Source organism: Parasteatoda tepidariorum, chromosome 6 (assembly GCF_043381705.1).
Source record: "Parasteatoda tepidariorum isolate YZ-2023 chromosome 6, CAS_Ptep_4.0, whole genome shotgun sequence".
Lineage (NCBI taxonomy): Eukaryota > Metazoa > Arthropoda > Arachnida > Araneae > Theridiidae > Parasteatoda > Parasteatoda tepidariorum.
The window spans coordinates 2,262,202-2,280,939 of NC_092209.1; the positions used below are offsets into that span (position 1 = coordinate 2,262,202).

At 29.9% G+C, this 18,738-nt stretch overlaps 2 protein-coding genes across 3 annotated transcripts in view; one reads left to right on the top strand and one right to left on the bottom strand.

The window, feature by feature from the left end:
- Nucleotides 1-14,058, top strand: part of LOC107444549 (uncharacterized) — a 20,573-nt gene extending 6,515 nt beyond the window's left edge. For both annotated transcript variants that reach the window (XM_016058716.3, XM_016058709.2), the window contains exons 3-6: nt 9,539-9,608; nt 10,026-10,158; nt 10,858-10,966; nt 13,863-14,058. In XM_016058716.3, coding sequence (XP_015914202.1) covers nt 9,539-9,608; nt 10,026-10,158; nt 10,858-10,966; nt 13,863-13,985 — 435 coding nt within the window. In that variant the 3' untranslated portion in view covers nt 13,986-14,058. The remainder of the gene's footprint in view (nt 1-9,538; nt 9,609-10,025; nt 10,159-10,857; nt 10,967-13,862) is intronic.
- A 1,126-nt stretch (nt 14,059-15,184) lies between these two features.
- Nucleotides 15,185-18,738, bottom strand: part of LOC107444531 (bridge-like lipid transfer protein family member hobbit) — a 105,902-nt gene continuing 102,348 nt past the window's right edge. The window contains exons 49-50 of the mRNA XM_016058688.3: nt 18,168-18,269; nt 15,185-17,330 (exon numbers count right to left, since the gene is read on the bottom strand). Of these exons, the coding sequence (XP_015914174.1) occupies nt 17,265-17,330; nt 18,168-18,269 (168 nt within the window). The 3' untranslated portion in view covers nt 15,185-17,264. The remainder of the gene's footprint in view (nt 17,331-18,167; nt 18,270-18,738) is intronic.

Below are 18,738 nucleotides of genomic sequence, written 5' to 3' on the forward strand. Positions count from 1 at the left end.
TTTGTTAATTACCATTGTATAATTATTTTTAAACAACCCCTTTACTATAAAAACTGGTGATCAGTAATTACCCCAGAAGTGATCAGGAATTACCCCAGAAATGATCAAGAGAAGGGGTAATTTCTGATCACTAAGAATTTAAAATCTTTTAAATTCTAATTAGATTTTCCAACAAAAGAAGGTAGCATAGGACTCATCTCATATAGTCTCAAACTTCCAGTAAATATTGAAATTCTATCTTGAATAGTTTTTTCACAAAGTAGATGTTTGCATTTTTTGATCAGGAATTATCCAAGGTCACCCTATATAAGAAAATGAAAAAAAATTGTGACTTATTTAATTCTCCTTCCAATAAGACCAAGAAAGTCTCCCTTCATGTCATAAGTGTAGATCAAGCTAAAACATATAGAGCTGAATTGTAAATTTCAGCAATCCCTTTCCAGAAATTGTGTTCGTGATGCAGAAATTGTGTTTGTCTTGTTCATTCTCAAATTTTTTCCTTTCTTCTTTTCNTTCTTTTTTGAGGGGGGGGGGCTCAAAGAAAGAAGGAAAAATATAATTTAATAAATGATCACTTTGCTTGACATCATAATCTACCATTCAAATTTTTTTACATCATTTTATTATACTCAAGTTACAATTACAATTAAGGACTATAAATCTTCAAACAACCAGTACTTTTAATGCATAATAATTCATAAGAAAAATATTTTTCTAAAAAAAGTGAGTGAACCGCCCATTAAAATTTTTATATCAGATGCTAGTCTGCACTTTCAACTAACTTTCCCTAAAATATTTTTGAAATTGAAGGGGGCGAGTTGCCAGAAATCAGCTCCTGAAGTTACTCAACTCCGTTGATCAAAAAACTGCAAAACAGACCCATTTACTAAATAAGTAAGATAATTATTTGCAAACAAATGTGTTTTAATGACAGATTATTTTATTCTGAACAAAATAAAAAATAAAAATTATTGCTCTTTGACAAATATAAGGTGAGTTACAATCATTAATAGCCTTTGATGTATGAATCAAAATGGCGGCAAATGTGCCATTTTGGCAAAAATATAAATTCTTATAACTTTTAAACCCCTCAACTGATTTAAATATTGTTGTATTTTTACTCCAGCGCCATCTACAGTACCGTTTTGTAACCAGTCAGAGTAGCAATAAACAAGCTGTCATAAGGTTGTAATGGTGCTCTCTCTCTCTTGTCGTATTCCAATGCCAGCATTTACCAGATTTAGAAAAATTACTAAATTTAGGTCTTACCAGCGATATTGCAGTCCACACTAATTAGAAGGGAAAATTCATGGATAAATTACCCCCCTTTTGTTACCCCGCATCAACAACATAATGACCCGCTCAGCGCCGCAGGTAAATAATTTTACAGTATATAATTAGGTACTATAATCTAAATAAACTTTCACATTTATTGTATTTAGTAAAAGTAGTATTTTAACAATTAAAACATTCTGTATAGATTTTGGTAATCACAAATACATATTTATAGTTTCGTTTTAAATTGTTCATCTTACTTATTCATATTGAAAATTTATTACTATTGAGGAATTTCTAAATTACAAGCAATTAACAATGGCAAAAATTGACAAATTAAAAAAGAAACGTACCACAATTCGATCAAGTATTTCAAAAGCAATAACTCGATTAGACGCGTTTATGCAAAATAAAGGTAAACGAACTTATGAAACAAATGAAGCGGAACTAAACGAGTTGCAGGAAATTTTAATTAGTAAAGAATTAGACATAAGAAACTTAAATTCGGAAATTGAGGAGCTTATAACAAATGCACCGGAATACGAACAAGAAATCGCAACAAGCGAAGAGTACAATGACAAATTACTGTACGCCAAAACCACCATAAAAACGTGTTTCAAAACTCTAATTCAGTCAAATTTAGAAAATACGTGAATGCAAAACCCGCAAAATTTAAAAGAAAAAACTGCATGTAAACAAAGCATAACTCTTCCTGAAATACCCATGACAAAATTCTCAGGAAGATACGATGACTGGCAATTATTTAAAATACAATTTGACAACATTATTACGTCAAATGAGCAGTTAAATGATATACAAAAGTTGCATTGCTTAAATTCTTCTCTAATAGGAGAGGCAAAAAACCTTCAAACGCTTGACTATACATTTCAGTCATTATTCAAAGCGTTGGAGGAGCGATACGAAAATGAACGCTTAATTATTGAGAGTCACATAAAAGCAATATTAGGTGTCGAAAAAATAAACAATGAGTCCGCCAAGGAACTTAGGCACTTAATTGTCACCATAAGAAAAAATCTGAGAGCTCTTCATGTTTTGGAATATAAACGAAATGATTTATCAGACATTTTCGCTTTAAATATTATCATTTCAAAACTCCACAAAGAAACTAGAAAACAATACGAATTAAGTTTATGCACACAGGAAGTTCCAAAATTAGATTCTTTCTTATTATTTTTGGAAAAAAGAGCTCAAATTCTAGAAAGTTATCAAAATGTTTCTCAAACAGCTCAACTAAAAGTGAAAACAGAAAAGTCAAGGTCAAGATCATTTTTAGTCAATGAGAAAAAAGTACCGCCATGTGTTTTATGTTCAAATAGCCATCCCATTTTTAAGTGCGATTATTTTCTGAAGCTTAATGTTGAGCAAAGAATTGAAGTCATATCAAAAAACAAATTATGTTATAATTGTTTATCGAAATCGCACTCTGTGGGAAACTGTAAATCGAAATATTCTTGTTCGAGTTGTGGTCACAGACATAATACATTAATTCATAGGCGTCAAGGGGAAAATGTAAATGGTTCGTTGCGTCAGCAATCATTTATTTCAAATGATGATAATTCAAGTGCTTTGGAAAATACATTTCCGAATATTAATACTGCCGAATTTAATGCTCAAACTTTATCACTAATAAATAAAAATACTCGTTATTCAAATAAAAGTGGTATTTTGCCAATATGTGAGGTATTTATTAGGAGTTCCAAAACTCGTACTCTTAAAGCTAGGTGTATTTTAGATAGTGGTTCGACTTCTAACGTTTTAACCGAAGCGCTTGCTAATGCATTAGAGGTCCCATTGCGAAAAATAAACAACCCCATTGCAGGGTTAGGTAATAATAAAACTGCTGTAAAAGGGAAATTACAGGCTGATATTACTAACAGGGATGGGACTTATTTTAAAACATTAGATTTCTTAGTTGTGAAAAAGATAACAGATTTTATTCCAACTGCACCATTATCATTAAAGAAATTTGAGTTACCTAAAAACATACATTTAGCAGAACCTAATATTTTCGCAAATTCAGCTAACATAGACATGCTCATTGGAACGGAAGCATTTTTTGAAATTATGAGGACAGGCGATATTAACATACCAGGTACTGAAATAGTTTTAAGAAATTCTATTTCTGGGTTTATCTTTACGGTAGCAATAGGTACAAATAGTCAGGATAAAGCTAAAGACTTCTGTGGGTTAATCAGCCAATCTACTAACACTTTAGAGCAAACCCTGAGAAAGTTTTGGGAAGTTGAGGAGTGCTTAAGCTCAAAGGAGCATTACATGAGCCTTGAAGATAATTTATGCGAGCAGCATTATCAAAATACGCACAAGAGAGACGACACTGGTAGATACATAGTTCAAATGCCAATCAAAGATCTCCATAAGCTAGGAGAATCCAAGCATTTAGCAGAGCAAAAACTTAATCAGCTTTGGAGACGGCTTTCTCAAAATGACACTATGAGGGGTCATTATATTAAATTCATGCAAGAATACCTAGATATGGGTCACATGGAGCCCGTAGAAAAAGAGGATGATCAAGAGCCAGTTGATAAAAGCAATTATCCTCACTGCTATCTGCAGCATCATGGAGTCTACCGCCCTGAAAAGACTACAACTCCTCTCAGAGTAGTCTTCAACGCCTCTGCGCCTACTTCAACTGGTGTAAGCTTAAATGATCTACAAATGAAAGGACAGGTGAAGGAGGACATTTTCGACATTTTGGTGCGTTTCCGTAAACATCACATTGTCTTTACAACAGATATTCAAAAAATGTTCCGTCAAATATTAGTTGAGCCTTCCCAAAGAAACCTTCTTCGCATCCTTTGGAAAACAAGCGAGTATCAACCGTGCAAAACATACCGATTGAAAACCGTAACATACGGCACAACTTCAGCTCCGTTTTTGGCCACTCGAACAATCCTCCAGGCAGCCAAAGATGAGTCTGAAAGATTTCCTCTTGCGGCCGAGGTTCTCGCGAGGGATAGTTACATGGAAGATGTGGTCAGTGGAGTGGACAACGTACTTACAGCTGTGCGTCTTAAATCTGAGTTGTCTGGTCTTCTAAGATCTTGTGGCATGGAGTTACATAAATGGAGATCCAATGCAGTTGAATTAGACGAGTCAACTGATGTCGTAGAGCACAGATTTATCAACACTGACGAAACTACAAAAACATTGGGTGTCATCTGGAATGCCAGAACAGATGAATTCCGGTTTCAACTCACTTCGTTAAAAAGGCAAGAAACCTATACAGAGAGAGATGCGCTTAGCGTCATTCCACGTATCTTTGATCCGCTTGGACTTTTGGGCCCAATTACCACAAACGCAAAAATCTTCCTTCAGAGACTCTGGACCATCAAGTTAACGTGGGACTATGTACTTCCTCCAGATTTAGCCAAAGAATGGGAATTGTTTGTCCACAATCTTCCAGCCATACAAGAGTTACATGTGAAACGCAAAGTGACAGACAATGCATCAGGAATGGAACTACATGTTTATGCCGATGCCAGTGTACTTGCTTACGGAGCAGCAATTTACGTACAAACTCGAAATGTAGACGGCCATCTTACATCAGAACTATTGTGTTCTAAGTCAAGAGTTGCTCCTATAAAACAACTCACTATTCCACGTCTTGAACTGTTATCTTCTCTATTGGCATGCAGGCTACTGGACAAAGTACGGAACTCTCTGAATGTCCCCAACGAGCAGTGCTATATATATTCAGACTCAAAAATAGTTCTCGCATGGATAAAAACTGACTGTTTAAAGTTAAAACAATATGTCGCCAATCGAGTGAAAGAAATCCAACAACTATCACAGAATTGTGTTTGGAACTATGTTCCGTTGATATCCAATCCAGCGGATATATTATCACGTGGTTGTGAAGCAAAGGAACTTTTACATCACTCATTATGGTGGCAGGGTTCCAACACCATAAATCAAAGGAAGAACTCAGAGTCTGAAAGTGAACTATTTTCCGAAAGGGACTCAAAGATGTATCAATCTGAACTCAATCAATCGCAAGACATTAATCTATTAATTTCTCATTTCAGTTTTTCAAACCCAATATTTTCTATAACAAATTCTTATTCCAAATTGATTAATGTAATGTCCTATGTATACAGGTTTATTTACAACTGTAAGAATCAAATTAAGAGAAGTGGAAATCTTACATCCTGTGAGCTAAGTGAAGCAGAATTAAAGTTATGTTCATTTGTGCAGCAGGAATCTTTAGCAGAAGAATTTAAATTATTGAAATCAGGTAAACCAGTGCATGTTACAAGCAAACTGAAATTTTTGTTTCAATTTTTTGATAATTCAGCAAATGTTATAAGAGTTGGAGGGCGTCTAACAAATTCTAATTTGCCCTATGAAAGCAAACATCCCATAGTTTTGCCTAAAAATCATAAAATTTCTGAGCTTATTTTATTAAATCTACATAAGTCAAATTGTCACATAGGTGCACAAGCACTATTAAATTTGTCAAGACTAACAGTTTGGATAATACATGGTAGGAATTTGGCTCGGAAAATTGTTCATGATTGTGTCATTTGCACTAAATTTAAACCTAGATTTTTAGTTCAAAAAATGGGAGATTTGCCTAGTGTTCGATGTAAACCAACTTTTCCTTTCTTAAATTCTGGTACTGATTTCGCAGGATCTTTTTTCATAAAAAAAAAAAATCAACGTAAAGGTCCATTGAAAAAAATATTTATTGCTATTTTTGTATGTCTTGTAACTAAAGCTATTCACATTGAAATTGTTTCTAATCTAACATCTGACTCTTTTATTGCAACCCTAAAAATACTCATTGCTCGTAGAGGCAAATATTCCATTTTTCCAGTACCAGTTGAAGCTTGATTAAGTCATATCATTGTATGTCAATTTTATATCTGTATATTTATTTTTTGTTTTCTGTTTTATAAGAAAAGTGATGTCATTTCCCTATTATTTGTTTTGCATATTACTTATATTTGATATTATTTTCATTGCTAATATATTTGAAATACAGTGCTCTATTTCAACGCGGGAAGTATGTTGTATTTTTACTCCAGCGCCATCTACAGTACCGTTTTGTAACCAGTCAGAGTAGCAATAAACAAGCTGTCATAAGGTTGTAATGGTGCTCTCTCTCTTGTCGTATTCCAATGCCAGCATTTACCAGATTTAGAAAAATTACTAAATTTAGGTCTTACCAGCGATATTACAGTCCACACTAATTAGAAGGGAAAATTCATGGATAAATTACCCCCCTTTTGTTACCCCGCATCAACAACAAATATAATTGATATTTTTGAAATCAGCATCAAAAATTCTATAAGTGTACAAATTTTCATCAAAATCTGAGATGGTGGGCTGGGATGGTGGGATCCATGGCTGGATGAACTGACAAGTATACTTAAAATTGTATCTTCTGCTTAAAATTTCATATGTAATTTCTGCAGCTATAAAATTAAAAGTCCATTTAATTTTTAGTCTTATTTTGACTTTGTAAAATTTTTTTCTTCCTAAATTGTAGATATTCCGGTTTTAAAATCTGGCAGTTTTTGAAATCAAATGTTCTCAGAACCAATGTGAACTTAATATGCAGCGAGCACTGTATTTCAAAATTTTCTTCTATCTTCAAGCCCAGTGGCAGAATCGTGGCGACACGGCGACATTGTCGCAGAACGTTACAGAGTTCTTGGAGAAAAATTTTTCCTTTACAAAGTAAAAAAATTTGGTTTTCTTTTCTGCAAAAATTTTCGAAATTTTTTTTCTCTCTAAAATTATATTTAAAAGATGTCTTTTTCAAGCATCGAAGGGGAAAGAAATGTTCTTAATTTTTCGATTCTTATTTGAGAAGAATGAAAAATAAAGAATATTGAAGTAAAAAATTTCTTTTCTGCGGAAATGTTAGAAAGATTTTTTTCCCACCACAATTATACTCAAGAGATACCTTATTCACTCATCAAAGGGGACGAAATGCTCGTGATTTTTTTAAATTTCCTTTTGGGAAAAATAAAAAATTTTGGTTTTCTTTTCTTTCACTGATTTTATGATTTTTAATTATTATTTTTCTATGTGATGATGATTTAGGAAATGCGAAAAAAGAAATAATTAGTGTGTTTTCCTCTTACAAAATGTGAGAATATCGCCCATGATATTAGAATAAAAAAATATTACAAATTCATTATTTAAAAAAAAATACATAAAATTTTCTTATATCCAAATAGGCTTTTCTTTGTAAATACAACGTTTCTGTTACTTTAAATTTAATTAATAACATGTATATCAGTTATTATTAAAAGTATCTTGCAGAAAAATATTATTAGTGCTGGAGAAGATTGTCGCAGAAAGCCCAAAAAAATTCTGCCACAGGGTCTTCAAGTTAGAGTTATTAAGATTTGACTGTATAAATTATTCAGTATCAATCAGTATTATTACTTACACCAGGGATTTCCAAACTACAGCCCGCTGTGGAATATAATCTAACTTCTTGTTGTTATTGTTGCTGTATTAAGTTGGATAAAAAAAAAAACACAGATCTTGCTTGGTAAAGCTTAATGACAAGTGTCCCCTTGTTAAAAATACTAATGAGATTTATGTAACTGTGATTTTTACTGACAATAGTTTGTAGCTGTAGACTAATTTTACTTGTACTAATTATTAAAGTAATTTATGATGCTTGTTTTTTAGATTCTCTAAATATTCTTTGTGTGGATCCAGATGGGGATTTGAGTCACTGTGTGGCCTCTTCACACAATTCAAAATATAACAAGCAATCCCTTCGTAAAATTTAAATTCTAAAAAAATGTCCCCTTCACAAAATTCTGATTTGTAAAAACGTTGTCTTCACGAAATTCAAATTCGTAAAAATGGCTCCTTCACAAAATTTCACTTTAATGATCCCAAAAAATTCTTCTGTGAATGATTCTTTTAAAAAAGGGCATCAAAATTATATTTCAAAATTTGTGTGATGTAATAGGATATTAAAAACATTGGAGTTAAAACCAGGTAGGTAAACAGAGCTGAAAATAATAAATAACTGTCGAAAAAACTACCACCAAAGGATGTGAAAGGAAATTATAATCGTCACAAGTAGAATACGTCAAAAAGTGATAGCTCAAATTCATATGTCGTAACCACATTTATATCAGAATAAATTTGTAAAGTCATAGAGAAGCGGCCGAAAAAATAAAAGAAACACACATGGGTATTTACGAAAACGGCAATACGAAATGGTGTATGCTAAAAGTGAATGAGTTTCTAACTTTAAGAAATTTTTAAAAGTAATTTTTCATAAAAAAATAGCATTCATTTTTCAAACGAATATTTTTTTCCATACTAAAATTGACCCTAAAAAGTAAAAATTAGATCAACCTCTGATTTTATTTTGTAGAATGTTTTCTCACACAAATAGCATCACAAATAATAGTAACAGCCAACTGGAAAATTATCAAATTCTATCAGTGTATGAATTTTGATATTTGTTTACTTTCTCTTAATTATATCATTGCACTGTTAATCAATGATATCTATTTGAAGTTCGGGGGCTAATGTTTCAATGTTGTTGTTGACGTATGCCTGTTTAGGCAGAAGGGTGCAATTGTTCTTGTTTTCCAATGGCGCCATCTATGGCCAAGAATTCAACTTCTGCCACACCCGTTTATGGGGTGGACCCATTCATACATCCATAGATCATAATTTTTACCTGAATCAGAGAACGATCAATCTCTAATCCAGTACCCTCAGAGGTATTGATTTGTTATGGAGGACTTTGCGACTTGACAGATTTAATGTGCATCAGTCACTATTTACTAAATGGGGAGTCTTCGGACGGCTGGGTTCGAGCCCACTAACTCTCGGACATGGGACCAGTGCCCTACCCACCAGGCTGAAGTTTCAAGGTCAATTTCAAAAGAATTTAGATAAATCTTAATTTTGTTCACAATAGTATCTAAGTCTGAGAAACGAGCATCAAAATTAACTTAAAATTCCCTAAAGCTTCGAGTGTCGAAAACGCTGGGAAATTCTCAGTAGTGTGTCTGAATATTTCACAAGTTTTAAACATTTTTTATGTTGTTGTGATTGGAACAGTATTATTTTCTGTTGTTTTTTATGTTGTTCTGGTCTCTCTTGTTACCATAGCAGCAGACAGCCTAAGACTTATGGTCTGAAGAAGTTCTCTTCAAAGTTGAAGAGTAGTTTAACTGTTGAAAATATATTTGAAAAAAATCATTCATTTTGTTTGTGGTTTCCATTTTAGGCACAAGGCCATTCGTTAAATCATAAAGTTTATGAAGATGCTGAAAACATTATTTCAGTTACCATACAAAGTATGTTGATTTTTGTAGTTCATTTTTAAAAAAAAAAAAATTTATAATTTGTTTATTTTTGCATTATTTGTATTTCATTATTATGGACTCTCAAGGGATGATATGACTTAAACACACTAATCAAAATTAGTATTAGACTATATATTGAGTGAAAAAATAATTGTTTTAAAGAAAGACCCTTTGTGTGGATTATTAAGTATATTTTATCAATTTTTGAAAATGAAAATATAAGGATCTGTTCAAATATTATGTAAACATGTTTTGCAATTTTGAACTATTTCCAATTTGTCTGTAAAAATAAGAAAATTAAAAAACCTTTTCTCATACCCGTGTAAGAAAGTCACAAAACCTCCTCCCTTGTTTTTTGTTTTGACTTATGTAGTTATTTATAATGTATATATATTCATTCCATTTTAGGTGAAAGATTGCAGAAAATAAATGTAGTCATTGACCATTTGAAAGAAGTCTCTGAGAAATTTCGTAAATTAAAGCAATTGTTAAGATCTTGCGATCAAACTGATAGCTTGAAATCTCATGTTCAGTATCATAGGTAAATAAAACATTTTATCCAATTTGCCTTTTCATGATATTTCTTCAGTAATGTTATTTTATATAGTCATACTGATCATAATGTCTTTATTTATTTATTTTGTACTCAAATTAGTCTATTCACTTTTATCTTTTAACACACTCTAATTAATACATAACTACTGAAAGTTTACTGTGTGTATTCCTATAACAGTAAGTTTCCTAAATCCAAATTTATTTTAATAAAAGGGGGGGGGGGAATTATGTATTAAATAAATGGTGGCTAAATCAGAGGTCACAAAATGTCTCAAAATAGGAATTCTGTGAAGAGTTTATTTTTAAAACCTGAACTATTATAAAGAGTCCCTTTTTGAGATAAAATATTTAATAAAGGTTTTATTTTCACAAGAAAATAATCTGTAAAGGACCTGTTTTCCCAAAACTAATGTGTTAAGAGTCTGTTTCGTTTCTCCAACATTTCTGCGACCCCTTGTTATATATAACCTTTTTAAATTCATATGTCATCTTTTTTTAAAAAAGAAAACTAACTGTAATTCGGAGAGAACAGCTAATTACAGATTTGAAATGAGTGATGCATAAGTATCTAAGATCTGTTAAAAAATCTCAAGCAAAAAAAAAAAAAACAAATTTACCCTGTGTAATTTATTTAGATCTTTATATTATTGTTTGTTTTGTGCTGATTTATGTCTCTACTTTTCAGGCATATATTAAATTTTTTTGGCTTTGCTAATAACATTATGAAAGATGTAGCGAAGGATTTAGTTGCTTTAGAAGACTCTTGCCCTGCAAGTCATAGAGATTTGGCATATGTAAGTTACATATTTTATGTTTTAATTTCATTTGTAGATCGTTAACTTGAAAATTGACTTTAAAAATAAATTTTTATGGTAGACTAGGACTTTCTAGGAGTTAAAAGAAATTATTTTTATTTGGGTGCTTTCAAATGAGAGGCCCTTTTTTTCAGAAGGGTCACTCTCACAGCAGGTTGACTAATAAAGGGCCAAAGTGTTAGACATGTTGACAGAAATTAATTATAATAATTTTATGAAAAAATTTGAAAATACTGAAGTGCTATTATACAAGTTAAAAATATAGAGAAAACATGAAAAATATAAAAAATTAATAAAAAGAGAGGAAGAAAAATTATTAAAATAAAATATATTAAAAAGCAAAATGAAAAAATATAATCTCTTCATCAGCTCACATGATTATATCTGCAAAAAGGAGTGATTCTAATATTATATCAATATAGCAACATATATCAATACAATAGTGTGAGGAGCACTAAAAGAAACAAACAAAATAGAACACATTAAGTAAAAATATATCACATAAAGAGAAAACAGAGCAAAACACAAATCGAAATCTTTAAAAAGAGTAGCGAATTCAAATGAACTTACAGGTATGGGAATCTTTCAAGAATGATTTAAAATACTAGTGGGCTGTGCCCCCTGCTCGCTTACGCTCGCCAACCCCCAAAAATTGCTACGCAATCTTATATGGTTTGCTTCGCAAACCAAGTTCACTTCGCTCGCTACTAACTTAGGTACATTGCAAATGCACAAAATTCTAAGAATTCAAAACAATCATTCAAATCCATATAACAACTTTTTTTTAAAAAAAAAATTACATCTTTTTAGTAAATACTAAGTCATTAAAATAAATTTGAATTCAAATAAATGACATGTAATTCGTTAAACCTATTAGAAATGTGCTATAGTATAAATCTTAAGATAATCTTAAGATAAAATTTCTAAAACTGATTTATTTTTAAAAAGGTTAAACTTTTGGCTATAACTAAGTCTATTAAAAATTGAAATAAGTGAATTGCAATGGAAAAGCCTGCATAAACAAAACATTGAATTTCGGAACAAATCTCATTTGGTGAGAATTCTCTCCCTTGTCAAAAAATACAAAATAAACTGACCTCAAATAAAACTCCAAGGACTTTGAATCAAATAATTAAAGAAAATACTATCACGTTTAATATAAAAGGAAGATTTATTAATTAAAGAATAAAATTACAGCATCGCAATTCCAAAAAATAAATCTCACACTCACTCAAAAAAAAAAAAAAAAAAAAACAATTTACATTCTAATTAGTCACCATAGCAATCACAAAACTCTTCTCGTTACCATCTATAAACTGATATATAATAAATAAATTATTTAACAAAAAATACGATGCGCATAAGCACATAATATTTTACACTCTGGTTATTTCAGTTTCCGTTTTTAGAAGCGCTATATGTTGAGCCACCTAATCTAGATTTGGCATGTGACATTTTTAGCGGCAATTATTGGTTGATTTTCTAGCGTTGCCATTCGGAGAGTTGTAATGAGGCTTTTTTTTATCGCCGTGTAAGAGAAATATATATATAGATTTTCGTAATAAGATTGCCAGATTACAAAATATGAAAACAGAAGCACAAATGGAGCTAAAAATATAAAAAGAGAGATTTTGTTTTATGGCGCATACTCTTTGTTGCGCCTTCATTCTTGAAAGTTCCCGTACATGTAAGTTCGTTTGAATTCGCTACTCGTTTTCTAAGTTTCAATTTGTGTTTTATTCCATTTTTTCTTTACATTTTATTTTCTGTTTTTTATGTGATATATTTTTTACTTAATGTCTTCTATTTTGTTTCAGTTTTTTTTAAAGTGGTCCTCAGACTATTGTAATGATATATTTTCCTTTGTCTATATTGATACATTATTTGAAAGCATTCCTTTTTGTGGACATAATCGTATGAGCTGATGAAGAGAATATCTTTTTTATTTGTTTTCTGATTTTTTAATATAAATTTTTCTTCTCTTTTCATTAATCTTTAAAATATAGAAAAAACATGGAAAATATTAAACTCATTTTATGAGTTTTATATGTTTGCAGCTTATGTGCAGTGAATAAAACTTATTAATTTTCTATGTTTTTCTCTTTTTGTCATAATACAACAGTTTGTTTTAAAATCGATTAGTAGTAATTAATTTTTATAGAGTGAAAGTAAGAAAATTAAAACATAAGTAATAAATATTTTATTGAGTAATATAAATACAAATTAAATATTATGATTAACGAAATTTTATGGGCTTTAAAATGATTTAAAATTGAGAAAACCTATTATAGCTCACAATAAGATTAAACATTTAGTTGGGAATATATTTTTAAATTTAAAACATTTATAATCAGTGAATTACAAGACGTTTTATGAATGTTAAATCTTAAACAGATTTATTAATGGTTACAAGACAACAGAACTAGTATAGCATTTTTGAATAGTCGAGGGGCCTCAGGTTGTGCAACTTTAGCCAAATGCTATAGTTGGATTTTTACTTGCTGTTCTGTATTATTTATAAAGTGTGTCCAGGTTATCCTGGATTTACAGTGCATTATTAGTGAGGCAGGCCATAGAGTATTTGGCAACCATAAAGACAATTGTAAATTATGCAGCTATTGGGCTCTATGCATGTGTTCTCTAAATTATGTTCATATTAACCAATAATATGATTAATATTGACTTTTAAAGCATTTTCTATCTTTTGTTTTGTCTAAAATAAATAAATGTACTGCTGTTTAATAATTCTTGTTTGAACATTTTTATTTTATACAATCATATGTTTATGTTTGAGGCCTTCTTAAGCAAATTTTTAGAACCTTTATTTTTTATTTTGCATAAATTTCTTTCTCATTGTACGCAATTTCACTTTCAGTCTGAGTTTTCTAAAAAAGTCTTTTTGTTGACGTCAGAAATCCATAAAAGCATGGACAGGCTGAAGGAGTTTGAAGGTTATGTACGATCTCCAGAAATAAATAACATAGCTGATTGTTTCTAAATTGCTAGCAATTTATATTATAACAATTAATGATTGTAAATATATTTCAAATCAATAAATTATATTTTGTAAAGTTTCCTTTAATTTATTTATTTTGTAATATAGATTAATGTTTTTTTTTTTTTTTTTTTTTTAAAAATTGTAATTCAAAAAACGAAAAGTTTTTTTCAAAATTGTATACTGCAGAGCAATTCACATGGTATTTTTTACTGTTTAATAGTGAGTAGTTTTTGAACTTAAATCCCATAGTACATTTTTCTTCATAATTTCATGATTCTTAGCTTTATAATTTTAGAGCAACACAACAAAATGCAAAACAAGCAAACATGTGGAAATTTTTCAAAAACTGCAAATTTCTTTTTAAGTTCATAAATAAAAATTGCTTTTTTAGCAGTCAAATTTCAACTCTGTAGTTGCATTCTGTAGCCTGCAGACCCATCATGGCTCAAGATAGTAATTGAGAGTGATTTTTATCTATTACTACTGTACTTTAATATAACTCTTAGTTTAAGAAATGAGGAAAACTGAATATGTGCAAGACGCCAAGCCTTATGTAAGATTTTGCATATTTTGATCAAAATTCTTAATAAATAGATGAAGAGTACCATATATTTCTGAATATAGGCCTAACATTTTTAGAAAAGTTTCAAAAGCTTTAGTTGGGGTTGGCTTATAATCGAATATGTTAACTTTGAAAAATTCTATGCAAACATTGCTGACAAAAGTACTTTTCTTTTTGTTGAGCATAAGTGTGATAGATTGATATCATGAAATAACACATACAAGTATGTTAACAGTTGAAAATATATGTAAAAAAATAACAATTGAAAAGGAAAACTCATAGAATTGACAACAGAAAAGTAATATTTTATAATAAAATTTCATTTCACCTTTTTCTCGTAAAACAGAAAACCTTCAGATAACTTTCACTGTCTGATTTACTTTGGCTGGTGACATCAATCCGAAAACAAGGAAATAATCGATGGGACTTTTAAAAAATATACTAAGATAATTGGATAGTCCAAAAGGGAAGTTTCCAATAAAAATAGTCTTTGATTTTTGTTATGTCTGCTGTTTTGAATTTTGAGTAAATTGTAAAAAAAAAAAAAAAAAAAAAAAAAAAAAAAAAAAAAAAAAAAAATCAGCTTACACAGGGATTAAAATGATTCCAGTGAGCATACACAGAAAGACTATCAACAGATGGAAATAAATTATTTATTACAAAAGTTAATCTTATTTATGTACATTAAAGCATGCAAAATATTTTATATTCCACTATACAAATTTATATATAGTATTTTACATTTTATACAAAGCATATTAATAAAATTGTGAAATAGTAACAATTTTTAAATTTTAGAACATTTATAAAATTATTTTATTTGAGCAATTGAACATGATAGTGACTTTCATATTAATAAATTATATAAATAATAAAATAATTGCATATTTTATCTTAAAGAAAGGTACAAATTATTTTGACAGGACATTAAATATAACCACTTTCTTTTCATACTTCAGGGATCATTACAAATAGAATGATTTCAAACAATTCACATTACACAAGTTCCATATTAATTTGTTAAAATTAATTGCCATTTATTTTGGTTTTATTGTATTCAAGAAACCAGGCTAGGTCATTTTCTCCACAAAAATTAACAAAATGATGTACAGTATGAAGTAATTGCACTTTATTTCAATATACACAAAATTCATTAAAGATTAACCAGGTTTTTTTTTTAATTGTAAACAAAAACTCAGCAGATTGGGATTTTTTTTCTAAACTATTCATAGCTTAACACTTTTCCGATAGAGTGAATTGCGTCTGAATATAAGGTAGCCACTGCTAACTTTTTAATAATTGCAACTAACTGTTACTGATCGAGGAGATCTTCCTGGTTGGTTGACAAAGGTGGTGGTCTTAATTATGTCATAAATAGCACATAAAATATCACTTTGAAGTAATTTTAAGATTAAATAAAATGTAATATTATGTAGATTAAAAGTGTTGGATGAGCTCAGGTACAAATAAGATACTTCAAATGAAGAACTAAATGCACTTTAGTTTAGATAATTATCATTGAAATTGAATTAAACTTAGAGGCCAAACATTAAAATGAGAGTGGGAAAGAAAAAACATTGCAATTTTTCTTAGAATTTTCATTGTAATTATCTGGGCTCGAAACATTTAAAATATTTTGCGTGCCCGACAGGACATGTTAATATTTACTTAATGCTCTAGCTCTGATCATATAATTAGACTACAAAATTTGTTTGATGATTTATAAAATAAATTAACTTGAGACAGAAATGAGCAGAATAATTATAAAAAAAAAATCATTAACATTGGAGTATTGGTTAGACATGTTCAAAATAGATAGTAACAAACCAAATTCAGGATGTGGAGCTGGAGGGCTCTGGAGCAGTGTGTTCCCCAGAGCTCTAAATTTTTTCATGCTCCAGCAATTTCATTGTATCTTATTGAGTCCTTTCGTATTGTAAAGGCATTGTCTGTTAGCCAAGTTGCAGTAGAAAGACTACTCTTGACATTAAAATACATTTACAAGGATTCAAAATCAAATATAAAGGAAGATTTATTAGATTCAATTCCTTTCTTAGCTTAACTGTGAATTTTCCATGTAAGCTGATGATTATTTTATTGTTTTTTAAATTTTTCTTTTACATAATAAAAAAAATGAAATGAATTTTTCTTTTCATTTAAAATTAAAATCTGAAAATCAAAAGCGCAATTAAATATATATTTAAAATAGCCAGAGCCTTAAATAAAATTTTTCAGCTCTGGGTCCCTGGACCAGACAGCTTAGAAAAAAACTGATTCTATAATTTATCGGCAGATAAATATAAACTATAAACATTCTGAGATTAATTGCAGAATAAAATGGATCCCGCAGATAAGGAAAAATGTCATATTAAATTAAACATTTTGCAAACATAGTCATTTTCATAAAGCTATAAAAAGTTTAAAATGTTTTTTTCTTTAAAAATACAACTCATTAAATATAAAAATTGGCACACAATAATTTCCATAGTAATTATTTACAACTCATTTAATAAGGGGCTTAATATTTGATGTGATCAAAATGTAATAAAATTTAATTTTCTGAGACTTGAACTAAAATATTTTTGAAAATTGGAGAGATATCACAGTAACATAAATAATTTAACTACCTGAATTGTTTTCAATTTGAAGCACTTATTAGACAAGAGCTCTGATACTCTTGCATGCTAATGAATAACACTTAAGCATTATAAAGTCTTTCAATGATGATCTTTTCGCATTCGGCTCAGAAAACTTTTCTTTAAAGTCTTATCACCACCACCAGCCTATTTGAAATAAAAAATTCTTTTATTTAGAATCAATATGGTAAAGAATACGTATTAAGAATAAAAATATATACAGTAGAGTCCCGATTATCCGAGTTTTCACTTTAACCGAGCTATCAAATATTTCAAGGATTTTTTTGTTCTAGTTTATTTTTAATTTTAACAACTACCTCCGAAAAAATGTGAATTTTATCTTCTAAATACTCAGGAAAATGAAATCCAACAACTTGATCCGATGAAATGATGGTTAACATCGTCAGTAATGAAAATGAATTTAGCGAAGATGATGAAAATCAACAAATAAAAATCTCTCATACAGATGGACTAAAAGCTATCGAAAGAGCTGAAAGTGAATATATCAAAAAACAAGAGGCGACACCAGCCTTCCTCTTATCCCTAAAAAAATGGCTAAGCATTGCTGCAGAAAAACGCTAAAGTAATGTAAAAAAATAAAAAAACGATTTAGAACTTTTTTTTAAGTAAAAACTCTTTCATTCTCAAAAAGTATGCTTTTTAATTATAACATCAATTGTATGTGGTGTATTCGTATAAATTTTGTATTTGTTAAATATATTACATTTATACCTACTCTTTTTCTTTCATTTTTTATATGCTTCGCGTTAACCGAGTTTTTCGGTTATCCGAGTAAGTCATGGTTCACATTAACTCGGATAATCGGGACTCTACTGTGCTGAGTTACACAGCATTTTCAGCAATCACTACCTTTAATGTATCATTCACTCATGAAGATTTTTTTAATTGAGTAATGAAATGTCATAACTTCAATTTAATTGACAGTTTCAAGTAATAAATCAATGATGTTTTAAGAGTACTTACAAGATGTTGAGGTCCCAACAGTATCATAGCTTTTTCATCTTCTTGTGGTTGGTTGTCAGTTTCTGGAATGTTCCTAGACTTCAGAAGTTTTTGTTTGATGGCCTGTCAGGAAAACAATTAATTGATAAGACTAATTTGTAACTAGAAAGTTACACTTATTTCTCAAAACATAAAAAAAAAAATCCTTTCTTAAGTCACGGTAGCTCAGAAAGTGAGTATTTGTTAAAATTTACATCTAATTTACAGTTTTATGAGGATATTTGCCTTCTATAGACCAACTCACGATAGAGATTTTTCAACAAAAAAAAATTGTATTAGGTTGAAAACACACAGACCAAATTACATATATTTTTACCTACAGGCTCAAAAATTTAAATAAGATAAAATTGGCTTTTTAACTTCCAAATTGAGCAAAAGTAAAACAGGTAGTACAACAACATATTGGTAAAATATATTTGATACTTTTTTAGTGTATAAACTCAAAAGTATTGAAAAAAAAAACTGTAATAACTAGAAAAGGAAACTAAAAAAAATTAACTTTTAATGTATGGTTGGTCAAAAAATCATGTCC